The sequence below is a fragment of the Aotus nancymaae genome, unplaced genomic scaffold, assembly GCF_030222135.1.
Source record: "Aotus nancymaae isolate 86718 unplaced genomic scaffold, 86718_ANA_hifiasm-v0.15.2.pri h1tg000002l, whole genome shotgun sequence".
NCBI classification, from domain to species: Eukaryota; Metazoa; Chordata; class Mammalia; order Primates; family Aotidae; genus Aotus; species Aotus nancymaae.
The window spans coordinates 33,415,163-33,439,657 of record NW_026988413.1 but is presented as its reverse complement, the minus strand read 5'-3'; the positions used below and the strand labels follow the sequence as shown (position 1 = coordinate 33,439,657).

Sequence of the window (24,495 nt, the reverse complement as noted above, 5' to 3'; positions counted from 1 at the left end):
TTATGTAATCTAAGCTAAAATACCTTTTTCTTATCTGATGTAGGAGCCAGACATTCCAGAATTAATATCTCCTTATTTGGCAGAACTAATACCTCTAGTTTCTAATATTATGAACCATGTTTATTACTGTACTTACAAGACTCCTTTGAATTTTTGGAGAACATTAAGAAGTGTTGTCTTGTACAACTGGATTTTCAACTGTAAGGATTTTCACCCCCAAACTAAACAATAACTAATTAAAAACAAGATGCAATTTGTTCAAGGATACTTTTTCTTTGAACTTTTCCCTTTGAGGAATTACAAGTTACATTAAACTAATGAAAATCAATTATCTCAGATTTTTCATTAAAACTGTACTGATTTTCCAATCTTTTTCATTTGTAGATGCCTGGAGGTTTAGAAATTGAGCTGATGTAAAACTCTGGGGTGTCTCTTTGAATGATACTAATGCTTGCATGGGAGGGAGAGCACTAGCAACTTTATTCCTTCTTTGGTATCTACACATGGACTTTTGGATACCTAGAACTAATTTCCCATGGAAATTGTATGCATGGTGATTGGTCTACCAGTTACCCCAATGGAACCTGACAAATATATTCCCTCAGGTACTGTCAGTGTACTTTTAGGATATTCCTTTCTTCTCCCAGTATCTTTTCTTCTCTACAAATGTTTCAGCTACTTTTAAGGGGTAATGTGGGATTTATGGGCTTGGTCACTATTCACCACTTTATTTTGGGCAAGTAGAGTGCCCAGTTAGTATTTGGGCCATGGCCTACAGTGAGAAGAGAACGTCATAAAAGTGAAGTCATGGAACAAGTCTCTTTTTTAGATAGGCAGCATAGGAACGTAACTCTTCAATATGAATTCTTTAAAAATCAGGTCCTAGACTACTAACTGTTCATCATCTTTAACACTAATATCTAGACTTTATCACCACTAGCAAAATTATCATAATTATTATCTGTATGAGAACTTTGTAGTTCTATTAACAAGAATTTTAGAGCTGATAAATTTTAGTTACAAACCATTTTTTTTTCTTTCTACATAAAATGAAACCAATCTGATCCACAATGTTGTCTTTAAATGTTTATCAGTTTGCTTCTTTACTTTGTAGTGTAGGTATAGCTACACTACACTTTGTAGGTAATAGTGTAGCTAGCTGGAACTGCACCTATAGTTCCAGCTACTCAGCCTCCAAAAATAAAGTTGGCCAGGCATGTTGGTGCACACCTATATAGTTCCAGCTACTCAGGAGGCTGGGGTGGGGGGATTGCTTGAGCTTAATGAGCCATGATTGTGCCATTGTATGGCAGCCTAGGCAACAAAGCAAAACCCTTGTCTCTTAAAAAAAAAAAAAAGAAAAAAGAAAAGAAAAGAACTCAAAATGTCAACAGTGGTTACCTAATGAGATTGAAAGTAATATTTCCTGTCAGAGAAAGAAATTTCTCTTCTCTGAAATTTAATTTATACCACTCTCCCCAAAAAGGGAGTAATATTTGTAATTTTTTTTGACTTGTAGGTCAAATTCAAAGTCACACCCTACAGGATTTATTTTAATTCAATAGCATACCTCTGTTTTGGCTTTTTTTCCAAGCAGCTAAAAATAATAGTATTTAATTGAATGGTTCTATTATTCATAGTGACTTCTCTGAATTTTCTCTGATGGTTAAGTAGACACTGGAAACTTAGCGTAGTTTTTATACAACATGAGTTATTTTAAGCTAATTGTAATCATTTGATGAAAATATTACTGAACTGATTTATTCACTAAGTGAATATTTACTATTTACTCTACAGCAGTCACTATTCAAGATATTTGTGATATGTACTAGACGGACAAAAATCTCTGTTTCTGTGAACCTTGCATTTTAGTGGAGAAAGAAGACAATGAACAAAATAGATAAAAATTAACCAAATTATATAGTCTGTAAGACAGGGATACATGCTTTGGAAAAGGTAGTGTAGAGTCAGGAGGATTAAGAGGAAGGATATGGGATATGGTGGCTGCAATGAAACAGGGAGGTTAGGGTAGGTCTTGTTGAAAAGGTGACATTGAACAAATGTTAAATGTATATTTCTTAACTAATATTACTGTCATTGCTAAATACAGAATTTATTTGGAGGCTATTATTATTTTTCTACTTATTGAGAGCCTTCCACTTATTACACACTAAACTCTGTATGGATCAGTATATGTTGTTGCCTTAGGGGAGAAATATTATAGTTCTAAAAAGTGAAGTAAGCTTATTGATCATTTTAGATTGATTTAATTGTAGTAGTAAAGAGATTTTAATTAAGTTTTTAAAATCTTTTGTGATAAACAAATGGTGTTCAAATGAATAAAATTATAGTAATTTCACTAGAAATAAAATTTATTTTATTGCAGGAACATAGCAAAATTATGCAGGTTATTTAAAAAACAGTCTTTTATTTTATTTCTCTTCTTTTTTTTAATTTTTATTTTAGGTTTGGGAATGCATGTGCAAGTTTGTTACATAAGTAAACTCGTGTCATGAGTGTTAGGCAGTGTTAAGAGGGAAATTTATAACACTAAATGCCCACATTAAAAGTTAGAAAGATCTCAAATTAACAATTTAACATCACAACTGAAAAAACTAGAGAAGCAAGAACAAATCAACCCAAAGCTAGCAGAAGACAACAAATAATCAAAATCAGAGCTAAACTGGAGGAAATTTCTTTTTTCTGGAGTTTAGTTTATACCACTCTCCCCAAAAAGGGAGTAATATTTGTACTTTTTTACTTGTAGGTCAAATTCAAAGTCATACCCCACAGGATTTATTTGAATTCAATAGAATACCCCACCTATTTCAAGAAAAAAGTAGAAGGTCAAAGATTATAAATATAAATATTTTTCCATTTTATAGCTAAAGTAGATATACATTCTTCCATATAATCAGTTAGTGTTAAGTTATATAAGGTAAATCTATCAAAGAGCAGTGACCGTTTATCATTGCAACACAAACTATATATACATTTATTCCTGAAAATATACTTATAATTGTTAAAAATCAAACCATATCATAAATGTATATTATATAAAATAATGCTTTCATGCATCTCTTATAAAGAATACTTTAGTGCAGCAAAAAATTATTTCCATTTTTATATAAAGCTAAATTTTTTTGCACTGGGTTCTAGAAAGACAATAGAATCAACATTCAACGGCCTGGCTCTCCTCTCCTAAATTCAGATATTAATCTTTATTGCCAAAAATGCACTTATATTATCTTACTTTTCTCCATTGAAAAGTTATTGCTACCTCTGAGTTCTGCATTCTAATCAACAGCGTCACAATCTACTGCTCCCCAGTTTAGAGCAGTGGAGGCATCTCCCACATTTTTCTCCCTCATCCTCAATGTCTAATTAATAAAAAAGCTCAGTTGCTCAATTAATCACAAAGCTCACCACTGACCTTCGGGTTGTCCCAAAGGCAGAACCTACCATATTGCCCCGCAGCTTTAAGGCTTTGTGTTTTCCATAAAATCTACTCTAAACTCCTTTGCATTGGATGAAGAGATATTTATAACCTGGGCAAACCCATACAATCATTTTATTCCCCACAGCAGCTCATCTCTAGCATCTGCATTGGAGAGGTTTCCCTCCTCCAAAAAACCTGCTCTTTACTTGGCTGGGTCTTTGAATTAGTTGTACTCTCTGATTAAAAAGCATCTTCTTTTTACTCTTTTGCATTCACTCATTCATTAATTGATAAAGATAACTATTTATTGACTACCTCCTTTGTGTCAGGCAACTGGGATGTGCCAGAGTTTAAAGTACTGACAAGGTAGTCACGTCCCTGCATTCATGATTTCGCACTCTCCTGCTTACACACAGTATCATCTTTCCAAACTCCAGTGTCTTTACATTATACTTCTTCCCTGCAGTATTCCCAGATCAAAGTAGTTGCTCCTATTTCTGAAAGTCTTGGCATCTGTGCCTGCCTTTGTTGTGGTATTTATGTCAGATTTATTTTTTAAAGTCCATTTTCCCCACTAGACTCTGAGCTGCTTACAGTAAGGAGCAGGTCTTTTCATCAAAAGACCTGCCTACAATGCCTGGGACGGTATTGATTATCAAAGCAATTTGAAGGGTTTTGACAGAAACTTTAGGCCTTATGATAGAAAACTAGGTTTCCAAAGATAACCACAAGTAAGTTACCGAGTGCATGTATATTCTTTCTGTTTAGGTGTGCCAATTTTCACAACAGTTTTTAAAGCCCTTTTCTAATGTATTACTCTATAACATACCTGGCAGACTGTTAATTTTTTATGTTTTAAAGGAATTACTTCTATCTCTAAAGGTAATATCTTCATAAATATATATGCAATTCCCATCTTTAAAAACCCTTAATATATTCTGTGGCTAATGGCTTAAAACTTAACTGTATTCATTTTCTCTTTACATAGAAATTGCTGTTCCCTAGAAGATTTCTGTAATTAACAAGAAGGTTTTCTTTTTCCTACTGAGCTTCATGTTAATGCATTCAGATGAAGAAATACATGCCCCATTTTCCCATTGCTAATGCCATAGTTACTAAAGGTCTATTTCTATGCAGGATTTATTTTACAGGTCTTGAAGTATATTGTTCCCAGTGCAATCTAGTATAGTATTTTTATATTGATTTATTCTGGGAAAATGAATTCTATGGGTTAGTTTACAGAGATCTCCTTCCCTCCTTTAACATATAGAATGGCTATAACTCCTCCACCCATATTTGACAGAAGCAACTCATGAATTCTGCATTGAACCTTTTAGTGGCAATAAAAGCATTAAAGATAATGACTTGTAATTACATAAATAAGAGTTGCTCCAAGTTCATAACCTGGAAGAAATGATGATCCTCCTAATGAAAATTAGGCTATTAGGCCAGCAAGATTTTAATAAAAAAAATGATTTTTTTAAAAAACCCTACCTATTGGATACTACGCTTATTACCTGGGTGAGGAAATAATTTGTATACCAAACCCCCATGACACGCAATTCACCTATATAACAAACCTGCACATGTACCCCTGTAATTAAAAAAGAAGTTAAAAACAAGAAAAAGAAGAAACATTCTGAGACTGAAATTATATTTCTTTAAACTACCTTGGCTAACTGCCATTATCCTAATTCTGGTAAAAAGAAAAAATAATGATATTAATTTTCAGAGCCCAAAATGGTTTCTATCCAGATGTTGATTTCTGTCTATTCATGAAAGCTTATCAAACCATTACACCATGCTACTACTTAGTCAAGCAAAATAATTTATAGAGAAGGAAGCAAGTGACAAATTTTAAAATGCATATGTATATATCTGCAGCCCTAATATAATTTTGTGTATAATTATTTAGAAAGAATCAAATTTACCTACCATTTCCAACTCCATCTTGCTTGAAATTTTTCCTGTATTATTATTGCATCTGAAAAATAAATTGATCCAGTTATAATTTTATTAAAATATAATTTTGGAAAAATCCTAATCAAAATATCAGTATTCTTTACCTTGGAACTGGTTTTGTTTTCTCTTTCCTCTCATTTGTTTCATGCACATTAATACTTTCTGCAAAATATTAAAGAAAAACAATTTAAGGGGTTATCATTGGGTTTGCATGTTTGCATATGTGTGTGGATAGGACGATGGAAGCATTAGCAGAAATTGAAAATAAAAAATTCACTGTGTACTAACATAACATTCATCTTAAAATACTTTATAAACACAAATATCCTCCCAACACTTTTTCACTGCATCAGAGCAGTTCGTCAAAGCCAGAAATAATCACAGTGAAATTTGATGCTGTATCCAAATAGAATGTAGGAATTACAAATTCCCAAAATTATGCAGGAAAACCCTTTCAGGGCAGGAAGGAGTAACCTGGAGGTCTATTGATAAAGACATGAGAGAGTGTTCCATCAGTCTGGCTGAGGGATAGAAAAGGCATTCGTCTTTTTGCAAGCGAATAGAAATGTAACAATTTACATAAAATGTTTGTAGAAAATTATTTGTGTAGATACTGAGAACTATAGAGGGAAGAAGGTTAAATTCACATCATGCATGTATGGATAGTTAATTCGAAATACAACTTAGAATTCCTGAGTTTATGTCTAATGCTCTAATGACTAGATCCCAGATTGGCCATATCAACATGTGATACCATCAGTTTCTAGTCCGGGATTGGTAGATCCATTGAAGTAAGTCATCTGAGTGGCCTCGACCTCTGCTTCTGCCTTGATGATCTGCTGCACTACAGCCTCTGCCATGGGCATCACCATGGCAGCAGTCGAGGTGTTGCTAAGCCACATAGACAAAAAGGCAGTGCTGCTCATGAACCCCAGCGTCAGCCTGAAACAAGAGAGCTGTTAGTGTGGAGCTGTGCTCTTAGCTTAACTACCACTGTATTATTTAACTGCAAGATGTTTAAGATGTGAGTTGGGAAATTAAGTCTTTCAAAACATAGAAGGTTAAGATTCTGCCCAGATGATGAACTTGGAGTACAGTGACAGCCAGGTAGAAATCAAAGCTGCACATGTCAAAGTGGAGTTCTTAAGAGATCTGTCTCCCAGGGAACCATACAAATCTTCTCTTCAAAAACAGAAAAATGACTAAACAAACTGCAAGTTGGTTATATGACAAATAACAGCTTATAATATTATACCAATATCTGAATGCTCTTCACAGGTGACCACTTATCTTCAAATGCTAGTAAGATGAAAATGCAATCAACTTTTGAATTTAAAGTCCCTTCTTTTTTCTTTTTTCTTTTAGCCATAACTCTGTTTGTTCATAAGAGTGTCAGGGAGGCACAAGGACAAAGAAAGAAATTAATATTTATAAAGCCTTTTTAACTTGTTCACTATACTGGTTCAATATATGGCAGGTGGAGAAAATAGTTAAAGTCATTTGCTGAAATGAGGTTTCTGAATTTTCTGTATTCATATGATTTATGCTCTCCTAAATCTAATATCCTTTCCTGTTGTCAGGATCTGGATACATTACATTGTCTTCTTTTACAAATAGAGTAGTTATTCTCCTTAAAAATAACGTACCTAAGACTACAAAATGTTAAGCCACATCTATAAACTTTCAAAGTCACACTTGGGAAAAAACATGATCTCTTTTGAGTAGGTGGCCCTAGAAAATCATTCAGAAGCACATGTTTCTATGTAGAGCCGTTTATGAAATAATCTGACATCTTTTAAAAGAGATCTACAAGAACAATGCCACACTGTAAGTTTCAGACTCAGATAAGGTGAATATTTTCAATGTATAAAACAAAACAAAAGAGAATGTACTAGGAATCTGCTTACACAAGAAATGATTCTTCAAAAAAAAGAAAATTAAGAACTTTTAATTCTTAAGGCATTATCAAGACACGAAATCTTCCTATTAAAAAGGCTGGGATCAGATAAAGCTTCTGTATGGTAAATGCCTTAAATTGAAAAGCCACTTAGTGGCATAATGGACAGAACTTCTGCCCACTGTGAAGTGCATCACATCATCCTCTGGAACAGTGAGCAGAGGGTCAGAAAAAAGAGAGACATTTGTATAGCACCCTAAAAGGCATGGAGTACCATTTCATTTTAAGAGTAAGATGGTGTCTTAAATACATATGTGTTACACAGTTTTTAAATTAAAAAGATTGAAAATTTGTCTCATCTGAGTCATTGATTTTTTTTGTATTTAGCAAAACAATTTGCACCATAAATGAAAAACATGAACATGGCTTTGCCCTAGAATGAATTATGCAATACAAATCAGTACAATATTCTAATTTTCAGAGAAAGATGAGAAAGGATGAAACACCTAAGGCTTTAAAGCAAAATGCCACTATGCAAATGATTATGACACTGGACATTTTCTTTAGCTTACATTCATGTTCTTAGCAAGAGGTGAACTAAAACCAAAATAGCCAATTAATTTTATCAGCCAAAAGAGTGATTTTATTTTCTATAGACTAAATTTCTTAATTGATTGTTTGACTTTGCAACAGTTGGTTTAAAAAGAAAAATGTTCACCTTGGAATTTTTCTGCACACATTTGTACTTTGTCAGTAACATCTTTGTCTTTGGTTTGTAACATACTCCCTGATGATAAAGGATGCTCTTGAACAAGTTCTGAATATGTTATTACCCAAATAAACAAGATAGGAGGAAAATCTACTCTGAAGTCTATCAATCTTGTCTGTTGAGGTTCAAGGCTTCTCTCAGCTTTCACTTCTATGCAGTGAAAGTTGTTGTTTTTATCCTCCTACACCTCAAGTACACTTTTTATCACTTTCATATTTGCAAAGGAAAAAAAGTCAAAAGCCAGAGTGTGATACAAAGAATTTCCAGAGTGTGATACAAAGATACATTGCTTGTTTGGTTATTTGCTCTGCACAGAAATGGTCTGTTCAGCAGGTAAACTGGAAGCAGTAAATGCAGTTCTTACCATGCAGGATCCACACCAACCATCATCATCATTTTCAGTGCAATTCTCTTGTGCAAATTCCATTTTTCTATGGATGTTGCTAAACAGATAACTCCAATTAGCAGTAGGTGAAAATCTTTGAAATAAGCAGATGCCACCTGAAATAACAATTAAACCCATGATTGTTTGCTTTGGTGGGGAAAAATAGCATTGCGTAAGAAAGATATTATTATGCTGCTCTTAACTTTGACCTTCAACCGCATAATCTTTCTATTTGGTTGAGAAAAATGTAGATGTGTTTGAATGCAAATTTAGACATGTTCTTTATTCTTACCCAAAAATAGTGTTAAGAAAAAGTATACAGAAAAAAGAGTACTCAGTGTTATTAAATAGCTGAGTAACATCAGGTAAGTGCCTTCAATGAGTAACACCAGGCAAATGCTTTCTATGTCTTAGGAGATAGAAATTGGGACTAATTTATTTATGCATCTATAGAGGAATAGCAATGACTGTGATTTGGGAAAGTTTTCAATTAAGCTCCAACTTGCTACTGTCCTCATTATGACCTATTATGCCAGAAGTACAGTCACACCTTTATATTTTGAATGATTTTACTTTCAAAATTATTTTTTATAAGGCCAGGCACAGTGGCTCACACCTATAACCCCAGCACTTTGGGAAGCCAAAGCGGGTGGATCACTTGAGATCAGGAGTTCAAGATCAGCCTGGACAACATGGTGAAACCCCATCTCTACTAAAAATATAAAAAATTAGCCTGGCATGTGGTGCATGCTTGGTAATCCCAGCTACTCAGGAGGCTGAGATGGGAGAATTACTTAAACCCAGGAGGTGGAGGTTGCAGTGAGCCAAGATCGTGCCATTGCACTCCAGCCTGCATGACAGAGTGAGACTTTCTCTCTCTCTCTCTCTCTCTCTCTATATATATATATATATATAGAGAGAGAGAGAGAGAGAGAGAGAGATACAGATATATATATATACACACATGCACACATATATATACACATAATACACACATATATATGAAACAAATATGAGAGTCAACATTTTAAGTTATTTTCAGTTAATGCCATTCAGAGATTAGTAAAGGACCTAGAACTTTAAGCAACCATTTGCAACAGTATTTCTCAAAGAATACCCTGAAATATGTTAAGTGCATGTCTTTTTTTAAAGAGTTGTATAGTAGATTAAGTTGAGAAAACAAAATTTTGAAATACTAGAATTTTCTCTCCTATAGGCCTTTGAAAAAACCTTTAAACAATAGTATATATTGTCATTTTTTAAAGAGGAGACTATCATAGTCTACATATTTTTCAGAGTTACTTAATAATTAAAAACTTATTTAAGTTTTAGGAGGAGCAATTCACGGGACTGATATTCAAGATAACTTACTTTAGGAAACATTTAGCTAAACTGAATCACAAGGCTATGCTGAAAAGAGGATTCTAAGAGTAAATACCTCTTTAAAAAAATCAAATAATAGCTAATAGAAGGAATGGAAAGAATGGATAAATCTAATGTTACAAAACTACAAGAAGGAAAATTAATTCTTACAATAATTTTGCTGTATTAAATTATATCTGCATATTTAACATAATTTGCTAAGCTTGTATTGGTTTCAGTAAAAAGCAAAAATTGATAATTACCCTTGAAATTAAAAGTAGACAAGTGGGAAACTTTTATGTTTTATAAAATGTTCATTTATGATGTCTTTCAAAGTTTACATCTATCTCTTTACATTTTATGGTGATTGGATAATAGAAAATAATTATATCAATTTCCTTGCTATTTCATTTATTAATTACTCATTGAAAAATTATCTGCATGCACCAAATATAGGAGCAGAGAATATACATAAATAAATGATTGATATATCTTTCTCTCTTTTTGCCTCTTCAATTCCTCAAATATCAGGTCTAAGTAGGTCCTACTATTTTTCTGTATCATAGAGCCCTGCATGTTTTTTTCATAGTATATACATTACATAAATACTGCCTGTTTACCTGCTTATTGTTTTCTGTATTATACCACACATTTCCACGAAAACCAGGAATCTGTTTTGCTAACCAGACCAGGAATCTGTTTTGCTAACCATCACATATTTTGCATCTATCATAGTGCTAGTACACAGTAAGAGAGCTTCATAAATAGCATTGAAAGAATGAGGGAGGAAGGGACAATGAATAAGCTATGGTCCCTGAGATCTTAAATCCCAGTTGTCTACACTCTGTCCCCTACCTCCTAGTCTCCTAACACTTTCAACTCTTACTCTAGGTATAAGTATTTCAATATATTAAAATACCAGTGCTTCCAGATTCAGGAAGCTTTTGTTTTTTGTCCCTGGTTCTATCTCTGCCTCTGATTTTTTTTCTTTTTTTTTTTGGCTGACTTTGAAAAATTTATCTCGGTCCTCAAAAATGCTAGTATTCCACAGGGTTCTGTCTATAGTCTTCTTGTTTTATACAACCAATGGCTGAATTTGAAGGATTCAACTTTCTGTCTTTATGGGACTAAAATAATTCCTGGCACATACATAGGGGCACTCGACGACCATTTGTTAAATAAATGCTGACTATACCAAGATCTTTACTTCCAGACAGATAAGTCTTTTGAGTTTCAGACTGGTATGTCCAACTGTTCATTTCCATTTGAATTTCCCACAGACACCTACAATTCAATATATCCAAAATGACTTCTCATCTTCTCACTCCCCATCGTTCAAACATGTTCTCCCTTTGCAATTAATGTTAACATCTATCTACTCAGTTGCCCAAGCAGGAAAATAAAATTCCTTTTTCACTTCCAATATGACTCCTATTATTTCTAGGTCCTTAATATCTTTAAAATCGGTCCCTTTATCTCTGTTTACACATGACTACCTTGATTAAGGTCCTCACTATTTCTCACCTGGCTACTGTATGATCGATCTTTTTCTGATCTACCCCATACCATTGTCATAGCCTCTTTTCTAAAGTGTAAATCTGATCACATAATTGACCTTCTTATACTTGTTCAGTATAGTTTTTAAGAACTTCCCATAGTTTTAAAGACCAAATCCAATATTTTCAACATGTCATAAGAGACCCTGTCATCCGGTCCCCTTTCACCTCTCCAGCTTAGTTTTCTGCCACTCCACCCTACTTCTTCCTATGTATTTAGTTTCCCAAACACAGAAGTGTTTGAACACTTGCTTGCAATTTAACCCGGAATGACCCTCTCCCCTTGTCTTAGATACTCCTAATCTTCCCTCATGGAAGATGTCAATTCTCCCAAGATATCTTACCTAAGACCCTAAACTGGATTACATCATATCTCCCTTTTTGTAGCACATCTTGATTTATATATTGATCATTTCTTCACTTATTTATCCTCTTTATTAATGTATTTTGAAGGCAGGATGCATCTTATTGATCATTGTATTTATGGGCTTAGCACATGTCTGGTACAAATTGACACTCAATAGATGTTAAATTTAATAAGTCCCTAGACTTGAGGAGCTCACAAGCTATTAGATGGAAGAGCTCACAAGCTATTAGATGTAAAAAAACAAGTTAACAAAAAGTGCAATAAAGTATTATAGATGCTTGAATGATACTTCTCCAAGATTTAATTGAGATTTTAAAAGTAAGTAGGGTGACCATTTTTTTCCTAGAAGGATTGGGAAAATCTTCTTACAGGACCTGATCCTTGACTTTATTATTGAAAAATACATAAATATTTAACTTTTCATTTTCCCTTATCTCTTTTGCAGTTTGGCTCATGGAAATAAGTCTATTGACTGCTGTGGTCTAAATGTGGGTGTCTCCCCAAAATTCATATGTTGGCCCCTAAAAGAAACCAAATATGTTGGCTACAACCTCATGAATGGAATTAATGTTTTTATAAAAGGGACTTGAGAGAGCTCCCTTGCCCCTTCCATCATGTGAGGATGCAGCAACAAGATGCCATCTATGGAGCAGAGAGTAAGCCCTTACTATACACTGAATCTGCCAGTGCCTTGATCTTGGACTTCCCAGCCTCCAGAACTGTGAGCAGTAAATATCTATTGCTTATTTACCCAGCTTAATGTATTTTGTTAATGCAACCTGAATGGGCTAAGATACCCTATTTCACCAATACTCTGAGAATTAAATGAAAGAATTAATGCAGAATAACTTAAAAATACAAATAAACACATGTAAGCGAGCCATTATTAGTAAGTGATTAGACACAGAAAGAAGTTCAGAACCATGAGACTTTCTTGTTGTTATTGATTTGGAGGAGTTAGCATATTGTGGAGGGCCAAGCAGTAAATATTCTAGACACTGTTGGCCATATGGTCTTCACTGTAATTATTCAACTCTGTCATGGCACAAAATAGCCAAAGGCAATATGTCAATGAATAACTATGGCTTTGTTCTAATAAAAAGTTTATTTTAAAAATTAGGCAGCAGGCTGATTTGGCCTTCAGGCCCTCAGTTTGCCAGTTTTCTCAATAGACCATGAAAACAAACTACAGCCTGCAGTCCAAATAAAATTAGTTGTTAAACCTAAGAAAGAAATTTCAGATTCTCTGTTTTCGTTGTAGTACCTGTTCTATGGTTTTCACCAGAGTCAGAATATTTGAGGAGAAACATTAGCTACAGGCTGATGTGTTTGTTTATGGCCTACTTGTCCAGGAAGTAGTAGAAAAAGGTCCTGTTGGTTTGTAAATTACACTGATAAATGTAACTATTTTCAAGGCAAAATTGATATGTCAAATAAAATTTCCAATAAAATTGCAAGATCAACAACATAGTTATATTTCTGTCTCAAAATAGGATTTCATCAAAAAATGTGGACTTTTACGATCAGAGCACCTGAGTTCTCTCTTAGTTATGTAATTTACCAGTACAACAACCTTTCTGCAAATCAATAAATAGTTGAATATTACCTCACATCAAGTTTAAATTAAATGAGATAATGTTTTTTAAAAGCTGCTTTGTTCGTTATTAGGTTGTTTTGCTAAATCCAACAGTCAATATCTAGTTTTCACATTAACTGACTTATCAGCAGATTTAACACACATAATCATTGCCTCATCTTCAAAACATTTGCTTCACTTGGGTTCCAGGATCCCACACTCTCCTGGTTCTCCTCCTATCTCAATAACCTTTTCTTCTTAGTCTCTTCAGCTAGTGCTTTCTCTTTTCATTTACCTGTCACTGTTGTAGCTATGCAGAGGTCAGTTCTTTGTCCTTTTTGCTTTTCTGTCTTCATTCGCTCCCTGAGTGATCTCATCAAGTCTTAGGGCTTTAAATACCATCTATATGTTGATGAATCTCAGATTTATGTCTGCAGATTAGCTGTCTCCCATGAACTCTGGACTCTTTTGTATTCAACTGCCTATTCAACATCTTCACTTAGCTACCTAATAGGTATTTCAAACTTATCTGTCCAGCACTGAACTCTAGGTGTCAGCTTCTCTCCTAGAGTAAGCCTGCTCTTCCCATCGTCTTCCCATTTCATTTGATAGCAAATCCATTTTCCCAACTGACAGATAAGCTGTGAGGCATTTTTGACACTTTTCTTCCAATCATATGCCATATCCAATCAATCAGGAAAGTATGATGATTTTACACATTTTATCAACAGTACATTTAATATCTCTATTACTGCCCTTGGTCTGAATTGCCATGGTCTCTCACCTGGATTACAATAACTTACTACCTGTCACTTTCTTTCTGTCTTGTTTCTCAACACAGCAGTCCAAGTTATCCTTTTAAAATCAAAGTTAGGTTGATCATGTAACTTTGTGCCCAAAACTCTTCAGAGGCTCCCATTTCATTCAATGTTAAAATCTTGCAATGGCCTACTTCGACCCTGCCTGGTCCACTGCCTAATTACATTATGTACCTGACCTAATCTTCTATCATTCTCCCCTGCAATTACTCTCTTCCAGTTACACTGCAGATGTACCTGCAGTAAGGTCTTTGCACTGGGTGTTACATCTTCTGCAGTACTCATTCCCCAAATGTTCAAATGGCTAACTCCTTCATTTCCTATAAATCTTTATTCAGGTAACACTATCTCAAGGACGTCTAACCTGACCACCTTATTTAAAACTACCATTCTTTCCAATCCCCATTATCCTGTTGCATTTTTTCCATAGCACAAAATTATCTTTCTAGCTAACTATACTGTATAATATTTCTGTTTATCAGATGTATTATTTATTGCCTCCTTTCCCCTAGAAAGATAGGACATATTTTGCCTATTTTTATTCATTGATGTGTTCCCAAATCCCTGACAGAGTACTACTATACAAATATTTATTGAATCACTGAGTAAATACATCTCTCTCTATATTTCCATACATGTGTATTTTCACATTCATATATGTAAAATTTATATATAAATATTTTTGATAATACTTGTTTTGAAATATCAAATTGAACATACTCTAAATACTTTAGCATTTCAGGTTTAATTCAACAAATATAAGAAAAGTTTAACATTTGTTTATGTTCTTCAAATACAGTAATGGGCTCAGCAAGATACCAGTTTTTAGCATTGGCTTAATAAATAAGTAAAGTTATAACTATGGTGGCCAAAGAGAGAGGTGTAGGGCTCTGAACTTAGATGAAGGCATTAATGACATGGGATCCTACTCAGTGACAGATATGAGATTCAGAGATGCTGCGGTGGGCTGACCGTTTAAAACTCTCGCAACAAACTTAACTGTGAATATTAAAACTCATAAGAATGCTTGATACTTATTCGTATCATTGTTTAACATACATTATTTAATTTGATTGTGACAACAATGGGCTGCGTAGCATTATCATATGCCACTTACAGATGATAAACAAGAGTTATTAAAGGACACGATCAGGGCCATACAAGTAATCAGTGATAAATATCGAATTTTAAGCTCAGGCCTTATGACTAACTCTCTAGCTCATGCATAATAGACTGTAGCTTTGGTCAGCTAATTCATTAGTGAAAGCTAAGTTACTCTGTCAGGAAAAAGGATCACAAGTCTGAAGAACAGTTTTCTCCACTAAAAGTCCTAAGGACTATGGTTTGCTGCAAGTTCCAGTTAAACTTACAAGGTGAAGAGAAACACATAAAGTTTAAAACAAACTTAGGCTGAAATGCCATAGGGAAGACAATAGACTCATTTACCTTTGCAACACTCAGAATGTTTCTAGAATGATCTATTCACTTTTGTGAATGTACAAATATTAGCTAACATTTATGGAGTACTTACTGTGCAATGGAATTTATGTTTATTAACTCATTTAATTCTTAAGTCTCATTGACAAACTAGAGTTAGTTTCAGGAAGAGAAAAGAAGATGGTGGGGGTGATGGAGCTGGAAATGGCTGATTTGAGGATGAGAGTTAAGGTCTGGAAACCACTAAGACTCAAGGTGGAAAGAAATAAGGAGGAAATTATATTAGTTTTCAAATTCAATCAATACCGTCATGCAAAAAAGTGAGGCTTATCTATAGAATTATATGTGTTAGAAATAAGTTTAATGAGTCAGTGACTGAGTTTCAGATGTGGGCTCAATAAAGCAGAATTACTTATGAGTTACATTTTGTCAAAAATAATATATATCTCTTTGAGGGGTATTAGAGGCCCACAATCCAGAAAGCCTTTAAACACTTTCTGAATGATCTGATCTGTAAGAGACATTGGATGGAGTCCCTGTTCTGGGTGAGAGCTGACCAAGAAGAATTCCCTTTCAAGTCTAAGATTCTGACTGTTAAATTAGTCTGGGAATAAAGGACTCTTGGGCTAATGTCTGCAGTCAGAGTGATACAAACTGCCATTGGCACCTACAATTTTGCTGCCTTTAGTCAGGCCCTTAGACATCACAAAGAGGCAGAGATATATATCCTTGGCAGCTTCTACAAAGCCAGTCATTCCTAGGAACCCTTTCCTCCTGCTTCCCTCTAATGTGTGTAAATCCCTTCCCGTAACAGCTTGCCGCAGAAATGCCCCATGAGTCCAGTAAACCTCACTTCTATTTCAGCCTCTTTTTAACAGTCAATTTAGTCAGTTTTATTGTTATTAAAACATAAGAGAAAAATGTGTAACTTGAACATACCTATCTCTGCACACAGAACCATCCAAGCCCATAGAAGAGAGGTTAACAATTTGACACCCTATTTTTAAGAAGTCATCAACCCCTTCTTTCTCTATTTATCCCCTGTATTGAAAGCCATTAGCATGTTGAAGCATTTAAGAACCTTATCAGATTATGGCTCTCAGATTTCATGGGGCAGTAGACTCTCAGCCTGGGGGCAAGAGGAACTAAAGTACAGCCCTGGCCACACTCTTCCAAATCAATGGCCATTAGAAAGAAAAGAGTGGAAGTCAGGTGGGAGGGGCAAATTCAGTAAGAAAAGAGGAGCAGAGAGAATAAGAAAATGCAAAAAGATCGACTGGGGCTCCAAAATCAGGAAGAAGAACATGAAAAGAAAGAAGAGAACAGTTCCTCTCACAGGAAGAAATGTAATCAAGGGTTAGCTAAAAAGAAAATGAAAGACAGGTGAGCCTCAAGAGAGCAATGTTGGACTCATACAGAAGTCCAAAGGTGATAAATTGCACTGACTGACATCTCGAATTTAACATCTTTCTTGAGACTGTTTGAGCTGTGGTTTAGATAGTTGTTTGCTGGGTGGCTGGAGACTGGTTTCAATGCATTTGGGAAACCAAATCCACTTTCTTCAGATGGGTACTCTTAGATTGTATAGAACTAAGAAACGCCTCTTAGCATGAATAAACTCCTCTCAGCTAGAACACAATGGAGATATACATGAAAGTTAGTTTGGCTTTGTCTTTTGAAATGGCAGACTTTTGAAATGAAAACAGGGAAACTTTTTTCTTCATTAAAAACAAAAATTGTTTTTACAACACTGTGAGACTGAATTCTGCTGAATAGAAAATACCCATGGAGGATGCCACCAAGTTTCTCTGATTTTGAGAGGGAGACACCAGGCCTAGATGTCAGTGAGAGAAGAGGGGCCGTCCATTTCTCCTACTAACACGCTTGACTCAAGAACTCACAGCTTATGTTCGTTCTCTGAAGGTGGACACACATGCAGAATGCCAGAGAGGAGAAACAGTTGAAAGTTTGGTACCTTACCAACAGGATTAGTGCTCCCTTTAAAAATAACTTTTCTCAATGGAAATCTCAGTACAAAACAGGGAATCAGGCCAGGGGCGGTGGTTCATGCCTGTAATCCCAGCACTTTGGGAGGCCGAGGCTGGTGGATCACGAGGTCAAGAGATCGAGACCATCCTGGTCAACATGGTGAAACCCCGTCTCTACTAAAAATACAAAAAATTAGCTGGGCATGGTGGCGCGTGCCTGTAATCCCAGCTACTCAGGAGGCTGAGGCAGGAGAATTGCCTGAACTCAGGAGGCGGAGGTTGCCGTGAGCCGAGATCGCGCCATTGCACTCCAGCCTGGGTAACAAGAGCGAAACTCCGTCTCAAAAAAACAACAACAACCAAAAAAAAAAACAACAAAAAAAAAACAGGGAATCAGATTATGACATTGGCAAGAGGACTTACCTTGTTAGAAGGCATGATCCCAAACATGGGGAACATCAAACTAGGTAGCAAAGCTGTTACCGACAGAGGCAAAGCTTCCGTGAGCCAAAATATGGCGACAACGAAGAGTGTGTAGGCACATTCTGCTTCCTGGAAAGAACACAGGCAAAGCAAAAGATGCTATCAGGAGGCTAGAGAAGTCAACATTCAACACCAACATGTTTGCTTAATAAAGCCATGTCACAGAGAAAGTAAGAAGATCCAAGACCTCTGCATTTTTGAGTTGTCCTCAAACAGTCATTTCTCAGTTCTAAGAAGCAAAATTTAATAAACATAAAAAACTGAAGACACAAATAAACCCCATTCTTCACATTTATTTCACGTTTCCCTCAAAATAGATAACATCACCTAGTCCATTTTCTTGCTCATATTAGTGTATATAGATGTTTTTTCTCACCTTTATTTGGCCTATAAAATGCACTCCCCCATACTTCCAGAGTACAGAAATAGCCAAGTTGCAGCCTTTCCCCTGGGGGCAGGACACCTGCCTTTTAACTGCATTCCTTGGTGCCTGGTTGGGTGGGACCCAAGCACTCCTGCCTTCCTCTCCTTCTAACTAAAAGGGGAAAACCAACCCAGGAGAAATCTTTGAAGTAGTGTGTCTCAGAGGAAAGACATGACAAGTTGTGTGGCATGGATGAGCCTGAATGCTACTCTTAATAGAATCTGTTGCTTTGCTTAGTATAAAACTATAGGTTCCTGTTTTAGGGGATTGTTAAGAGGTGGTCAAAATTTATCATTGTATTTGACTTATATAGACAACTTTGATATGAAATCACTTGGAATGTTCTGAGTATTTAATGAAAGCAGCTATGATATGGCACTGTTTTGCTCTCACACTGCTTACTCTCTGCAAACTCTGAGTTGCATTTGAAAAATTTACAAAAACTGCTGTTTAGGTTGAATGAAGTTATTTATTTAAGCTTTTATTTATGTCTAGCACTGCTGCTCTCTGATTCACCTGCCTCAGGGTGAGTCCATGGGGCTTGGGGTTTACTTGACCAGCATCCCTACACTTCCAGTGGGTTTCTAAGACATCTTTAATAAGCCAGGATTAAGTAATACCTTTATTGTGTTATCTCTTTAAAGGAGAAAGAATAAAAGTGTTTTGATGTTGACAGTTTCATACAGTCTGCTTCTATCATCTTGACAAACAATAAAACAACAAAACAAAGCTGAGCCTTGACTGGATCTTTCTAAACAGCTCTGGAGAGAACTGGTGAATACTAGCTTAATCTAAAATTCCAGTGTGGAAGAAATGTTGTGCATTTTGTCTTAATGAGAACACATGGATAACCTGAAAGTTTCTTCTTACGACTATGTTTTCCATCCTACGTGTAAGAACCTAGGTTGCAGAGATAAAATGGGCCCCTTTTTATCTTGCTCTCTAGTTTCAGTCAGCCACTCTCTTGATCCTATTTATTCACAGTCATTGTATCTCTCGAATCTGCCCCTCTGCCTCCACCCACTTCCTGCACTGCAGGCAAGACTATTCCAATATCAGATCACTTTCCAAGAATCCATTTTGCTTTTAGCACTCCTTTGCATAAAGCCAGATTATGGGTCTAGCCACCCTGACAACTATCTGTAACACCAATCCATAAGGGTCTGCTAAAACATCAAAAAATAAATAGAATACATAGTGTGTGCTAGCTGGTTCTGTTCACCATGTATACCCACTGCCATAACTGTTGAACATTCATGTCAACATGGGTCTTTGACTGGAGAGTTATAGTCCACTGAGATGGCACAACTTTGGTGACAGAATTAAAAGCAAAATTTCAAGAATCAAATTATTACGTGGCCCAGACTGCAAGAATCAGTGACTTTTAGTTGTTTATTGAAAACAACTGAAGAATCTTCATTTTGCATTGAAATCCACCTTCGCTTTGACTATAATGTCTTACCACAATACCTCCTGACATCAATTCTCTATCTCCAAAGAGTCTTCTTTACACACTTTCTTGATATTTGAATTTTGATCCTTGCTCCTCATCACACTTCTGAACTCTAATTCATGGTGTTCAGCCAGTTGGTAAACCAGCAGGCCCCCAGATCCTTCATGTGCTAGTTTCTACCTACCTGTGATCACATTCTAGACCTTTTGGCTGTGTTTGATTATTTGGATACAGCAGTCGCAAGCTGATGGCCAAGTCTAGCAAGGCAATTCTAATACTTGATTCACAATGTTTTATATGTGTGTGTACTTAATCTGATTGAGTCAGGACTTACACACCAGCAGATTTAATGTTAAAAATAAAGTCTGAATTTCTGGCTTCTCTTAACAAACTGAGATATTTGGTATCATTGGGATCATATTCTTCCATGGCAACAGTTATCCAGGGTCTCCTTTAGAGACTGACTTGTATTTTTTCAGTTCTATACAGTCCTACTGCATTACTTCATTCATTCTCTTACCTCCTCGGTTTTTGTCAGCATTTGAGTAAAATCTCTGGTAGGGAAAAGGTTGCCTATTTGCTTCCCCTTTCAAATCTTTCTTCCTCATTCAATAATCAACACTTAGATTGTGCATTTGGACTTCTCCCCTCTCTGCCCCTCTGGGTGGTACATGAACCAGCAGCTTCAGCATGATCTGGGTACTCGTGAGAAATGTAGGACACTAAGTCCTTCCCCAGGCACACTGAATCAATCAGCATTTTCAAGCTCACAAGGTGATTCTTAACTAGATTAAAGTTTGAAAAGCACTGGGCAGCACCCTCTTCCAGACCTTTCCTTTCATCTTTAAATCTGGGTCTAGAAATTTGCTTCCAAGTAGTTTCCTTTTGCCTAAGCTGAATACCTGGATTTATAACCCATTTGGAAAACTTGTCCATCTTTCGATTTGCATTTCAAATTTATGTCTCATCATGGAGTTTGCCCTAAACACATGTGCATTTTGTATTTTTTCATATGAATCCTAGTGGATTATAATTGCAGCTAGCTAAAGCACCATATCTGCATTGCCCTTGATAGCTGCCTTCCCTGAATTTGTGGAAATTGCCCCCTTTTTCCACATCTAAAGAAAACCAAAGGTCTGGAAAAGGAGGAAGACAGAGTTACTCCCCTCTGAGTGCTCTTTTTTATCCTTATTTTTTTTATTGACAAGTAAAATTGTATGTACTGTATTTATCATGTCCAATATGATGCTTTGAAGTATCTATGCATTGTGGAATGATTAAGTCTAGCTAATTACCATGTGTATTATCTCATATCATTATCATATTTGTGCTGAGAACACTTTATATCCACTCTTTTTAGCATTTTTCAAAAATACAAAATGTTATTAACTACATTCACCATGTTGCATAATAGACTTCTCAAGCTTATTCCTCCTTTTTTTTTTTTTTTTTGTACTTTAGGTTCTGGGGTACATGTGCAGATCATGCAGGATTGTTGCATAGGTACACACATGTCAATGTGGTTTGCTGCCTCCATCCCCCCCATCACCTACATCTGGCATTTCTCTCCATGTTAACCCTCCCGACCTCCCCATCCCACACTGTCCCTCCCTTACCCCTCTACAGCAGACCCCAGTGTGTGATGCTCCCCTCCCTGTGTCCATGTGTTCTTATTGTTCAACACCTGCCTGTGAGTGATACCATGCAGTGTTTGATTTTCTGTTCTTCTGTCAGTTTGCTGAGAATGATGGTTTCTAGATTCATCCATGTCCCTATGAAGGACACAAACTAATTGTTTTTTATGGCTGCATAGTATTGCATGGTGTATATGTGCCACATTTTCTTTATCCAGTCTGTTGTTGATGTACATTTGGGTTGGTTCCAGGTCTTTACTATTGTAAACAGTGCCACAATGAACATACGTGTGCTTGTGTCTTTATAATAGAATGATTTATAATCCTTTGGGTATATACCCAGTAATGAGATTGCTGGATCAAGCAGAATTTCTATTTCTAGGTCCTTGAGGAATCGCCACACTGTCTTCCACAATGGTTGAACTAGTTTACACTCCCACCAACAGTGTAAAAGTGTTCCTATTTCTCCACATCCTCTCTAGCATCTATTGTCTCCAAATTTTATAATGATCGCCATTCTAACTGGCATGAGGTGATATCTCAATGTGGTTTTGATTTGCATTTCTCTAATAATCAGTGATGATGAGCATTTTTTCATGTTTGTTGGCCTCATATATGTCTTCTTTTGAAAGTGTCTGTTCATATCCTTCTCCCACTTTTGGATGAGTTTGTTTCTTGTAAATCTGCTTTAGTTCTTTGTAAATTCTGGATATTAGCCCTTTGTCAGATGGGTAGATTGCAAAAATTTTTTCCCATTCTGTTGGTTGCCGGTTCACTCTAAGGATTGTTTCTTTTGCTGTACAGAAGCTCTGGAATTTAATTAGGTCCCATTTGTCTATTTCGGGTTTTGTTGCCAATGCTTTTGGTGTTTTAGTCATGAAGTCCTTGCCCATGCCTATGTCCTGAATGGTTTTACCTAGATTTTCTTGGTGTTAGGACTTACGTTTAAGTCTTTAATCCATCTGGAGTTAATTTTAGTGTAAGGTGTCAGGAAGGGGTCCAGTTTCTGCTTTCTGAACATCACTAGCCAGTTTTCCCAACACCATTTATAAACAGGGAATCCTTTCCCCATTGCTTGTTTTTGTCAGATTTGTCAAAGATTAGATGGTTGTAGATGTGTGGCATTGCCTCTGAGGCCTCTGTTCTGTTCTATTGGTCTATATCTCTGTTTTGGTACCAGTACCATGCTTTTTGATTATTGTAGCTTTGTAGTATAGTTTGAAATCAGGTAGTGTGATGCCTCCAGCTTTATTCTTTTTGCTCAGGATTGTCTTGGCTATGTGGGCTCTCTTTTGGTTCCATATGAAGTTTAAGGTGGTTTTTCCAGTTCTGTGAAGAAGGTCTTTGGTAGCTTGATGGGGATAGCATCGAATCTATAAATTACTTTGGGCAGTATGGCCATTTTCACGATATTGATTCTTCCTAACCATGAACATGGAATGTTTCTCCATCTGTTTGTGTCCTCTCTTATTTCCTTGGGCAGTGGTTTGTAGTTCTCTTTGAAGAGGTCCTTTACATCCTTTGTTAGTTTTATTCCTAGGTATTTTATTCTCTTTGTAGCAATTGTGAATGGGAGTTCACTCATGATTTGGCTCTCTGTTATTGGTGTACAGAAATGCTTCTGATTTCTGCACATTGATTTTGTATCCTGAGACTTCTGAAGTTGCTTATCAGTTTCAGGAGATTTTGGACTGAGATGATAGGGTCTTCTAGATATACAATCATGTCATCTGCAAATAGAGACAATTTTACTTCCTCTTTTCCTAACTGAATATCCTTTATTTCTTTTTCTTGCCTAATTTCTCTGGCTAGAACTTCCAATACTATATTGAATAGGAGTGGTGACAGAGGGCATCTTTGTCTAGTGCCAGATTTCAAAGGGAATGCTTCCAGTTTTTGCCCATTCAGTATGATATTAGCTGTAGGTTTGTCATAAATAGCTTTTATTATTTTGAGATATCTTCCTTCAATACCTAGTTTACTGAGAGTTTTTAGCATAAAGGGCTGTTGAATTTTGCCAAAGGCTTTCTCTGCATCTATTGAGATAATCATGTGGTTTTTGTCTTTTGTTCTGTTTAGGTAGTGGATTACATTTATAGACTTGTGTATGTTGAACCAGCCTTGCAACCCCAGAATGGAGCCTACTTGATCATGATGAATAAGCTTTTTGATGTGCTGTTGCAATTGGTTTGCCAGTATTTTATTGAAGATTTTTGCATCTATGTTCATCATGGATATTGGTCTGAAGTTTTCTTTTTTTGTTGAGTCTCTGCTGGGTTTTGGTATCAGGATGATGTTGGTCTCATAAAATGATTTGGGAAGGATTCCCTCTTTTTGGATTGTTTGGAATAGTTTCAGAAGGAATGGTACCAGCTCCTCTTTGTATTTCTGGTAGAAAGCATCTGTGAACCCATCTGGACCTGGATTTTTTTTTTGGTAGGCTATTAATTGCTGCCTCAACTTCAGCCCTTGTTACTGGTCTATTCAAGGTTTCAACTTCTTCCTGGTTTATGCTTGGGAGGGTGCAAGTGTCCAGGAATTTATCCATTTCTTCCTGGTTTATTGGTTTATGTGCATAGAGTTGTTTCTAGTAATCTCTGATTGTAGTTTGTATTTCTGTGGAGTCAGTGGTGATATCCCCTTTATCAATTTTTATTGCATCTATTTGATTCTTCTCCCTTTTCTTTTTTATTAGTCTGGCTAGCAGTTTGTCTATTTTGTTGATCTTTTCAAAAAACCAGCTCCTGGATTTATTGACTTTTTGAAGGATTTTTTGTGTCTCTATCTCCTTCAGTTCTGCTCTGTTCTTAGTTATTTCTTATCTTATGCTAGCTTTTGAGTTTTTGTTATTTTACTCCTGTAGCTCCTTCAATTTTGATGATAGGGTGTCAATTTTGATCTTTGCTCACTTCTCTGGTGGGCATTTATTGCTAGAAATTTCCCTC

General features: G+C 35.9%; 1 protein-coding gene across 1 annotated transcript in view; it reads right to left on the bottom strand.

Moving 5' to 3' along the window:
• SLC13A1 (solute carrier family 13 member 1) overlaps positions 1–24,495 on the bottom strand; it is a 97,706-nt gene that overhangs the window by 54,959 nt on the left and 18,252 nt on the right. Inside the window, exons 2-6 of the mRNA XM_012474117.2 lie at positions 17,980–18,108; positions 8,432–8,568; positions 6,156–6,343; positions 5,506–5,563; positions 5,375–5,423 (exon numbers count right to left, since the gene is read on the bottom strand). Coding sequence (XP_012329540.2) covers positions 5,375–5,423; positions 5,506–5,563; positions 6,156–6,343; positions 8,432–8,568; positions 17,980–18,108 — 561 coding nt within the window. The remainder of the gene's footprint in view (positions 1–5,374; positions 5,424–5,505; positions 5,564–6,155; positions 6,344–8,431; positions 8,569–17,979; positions 18,109–24,495) is intronic.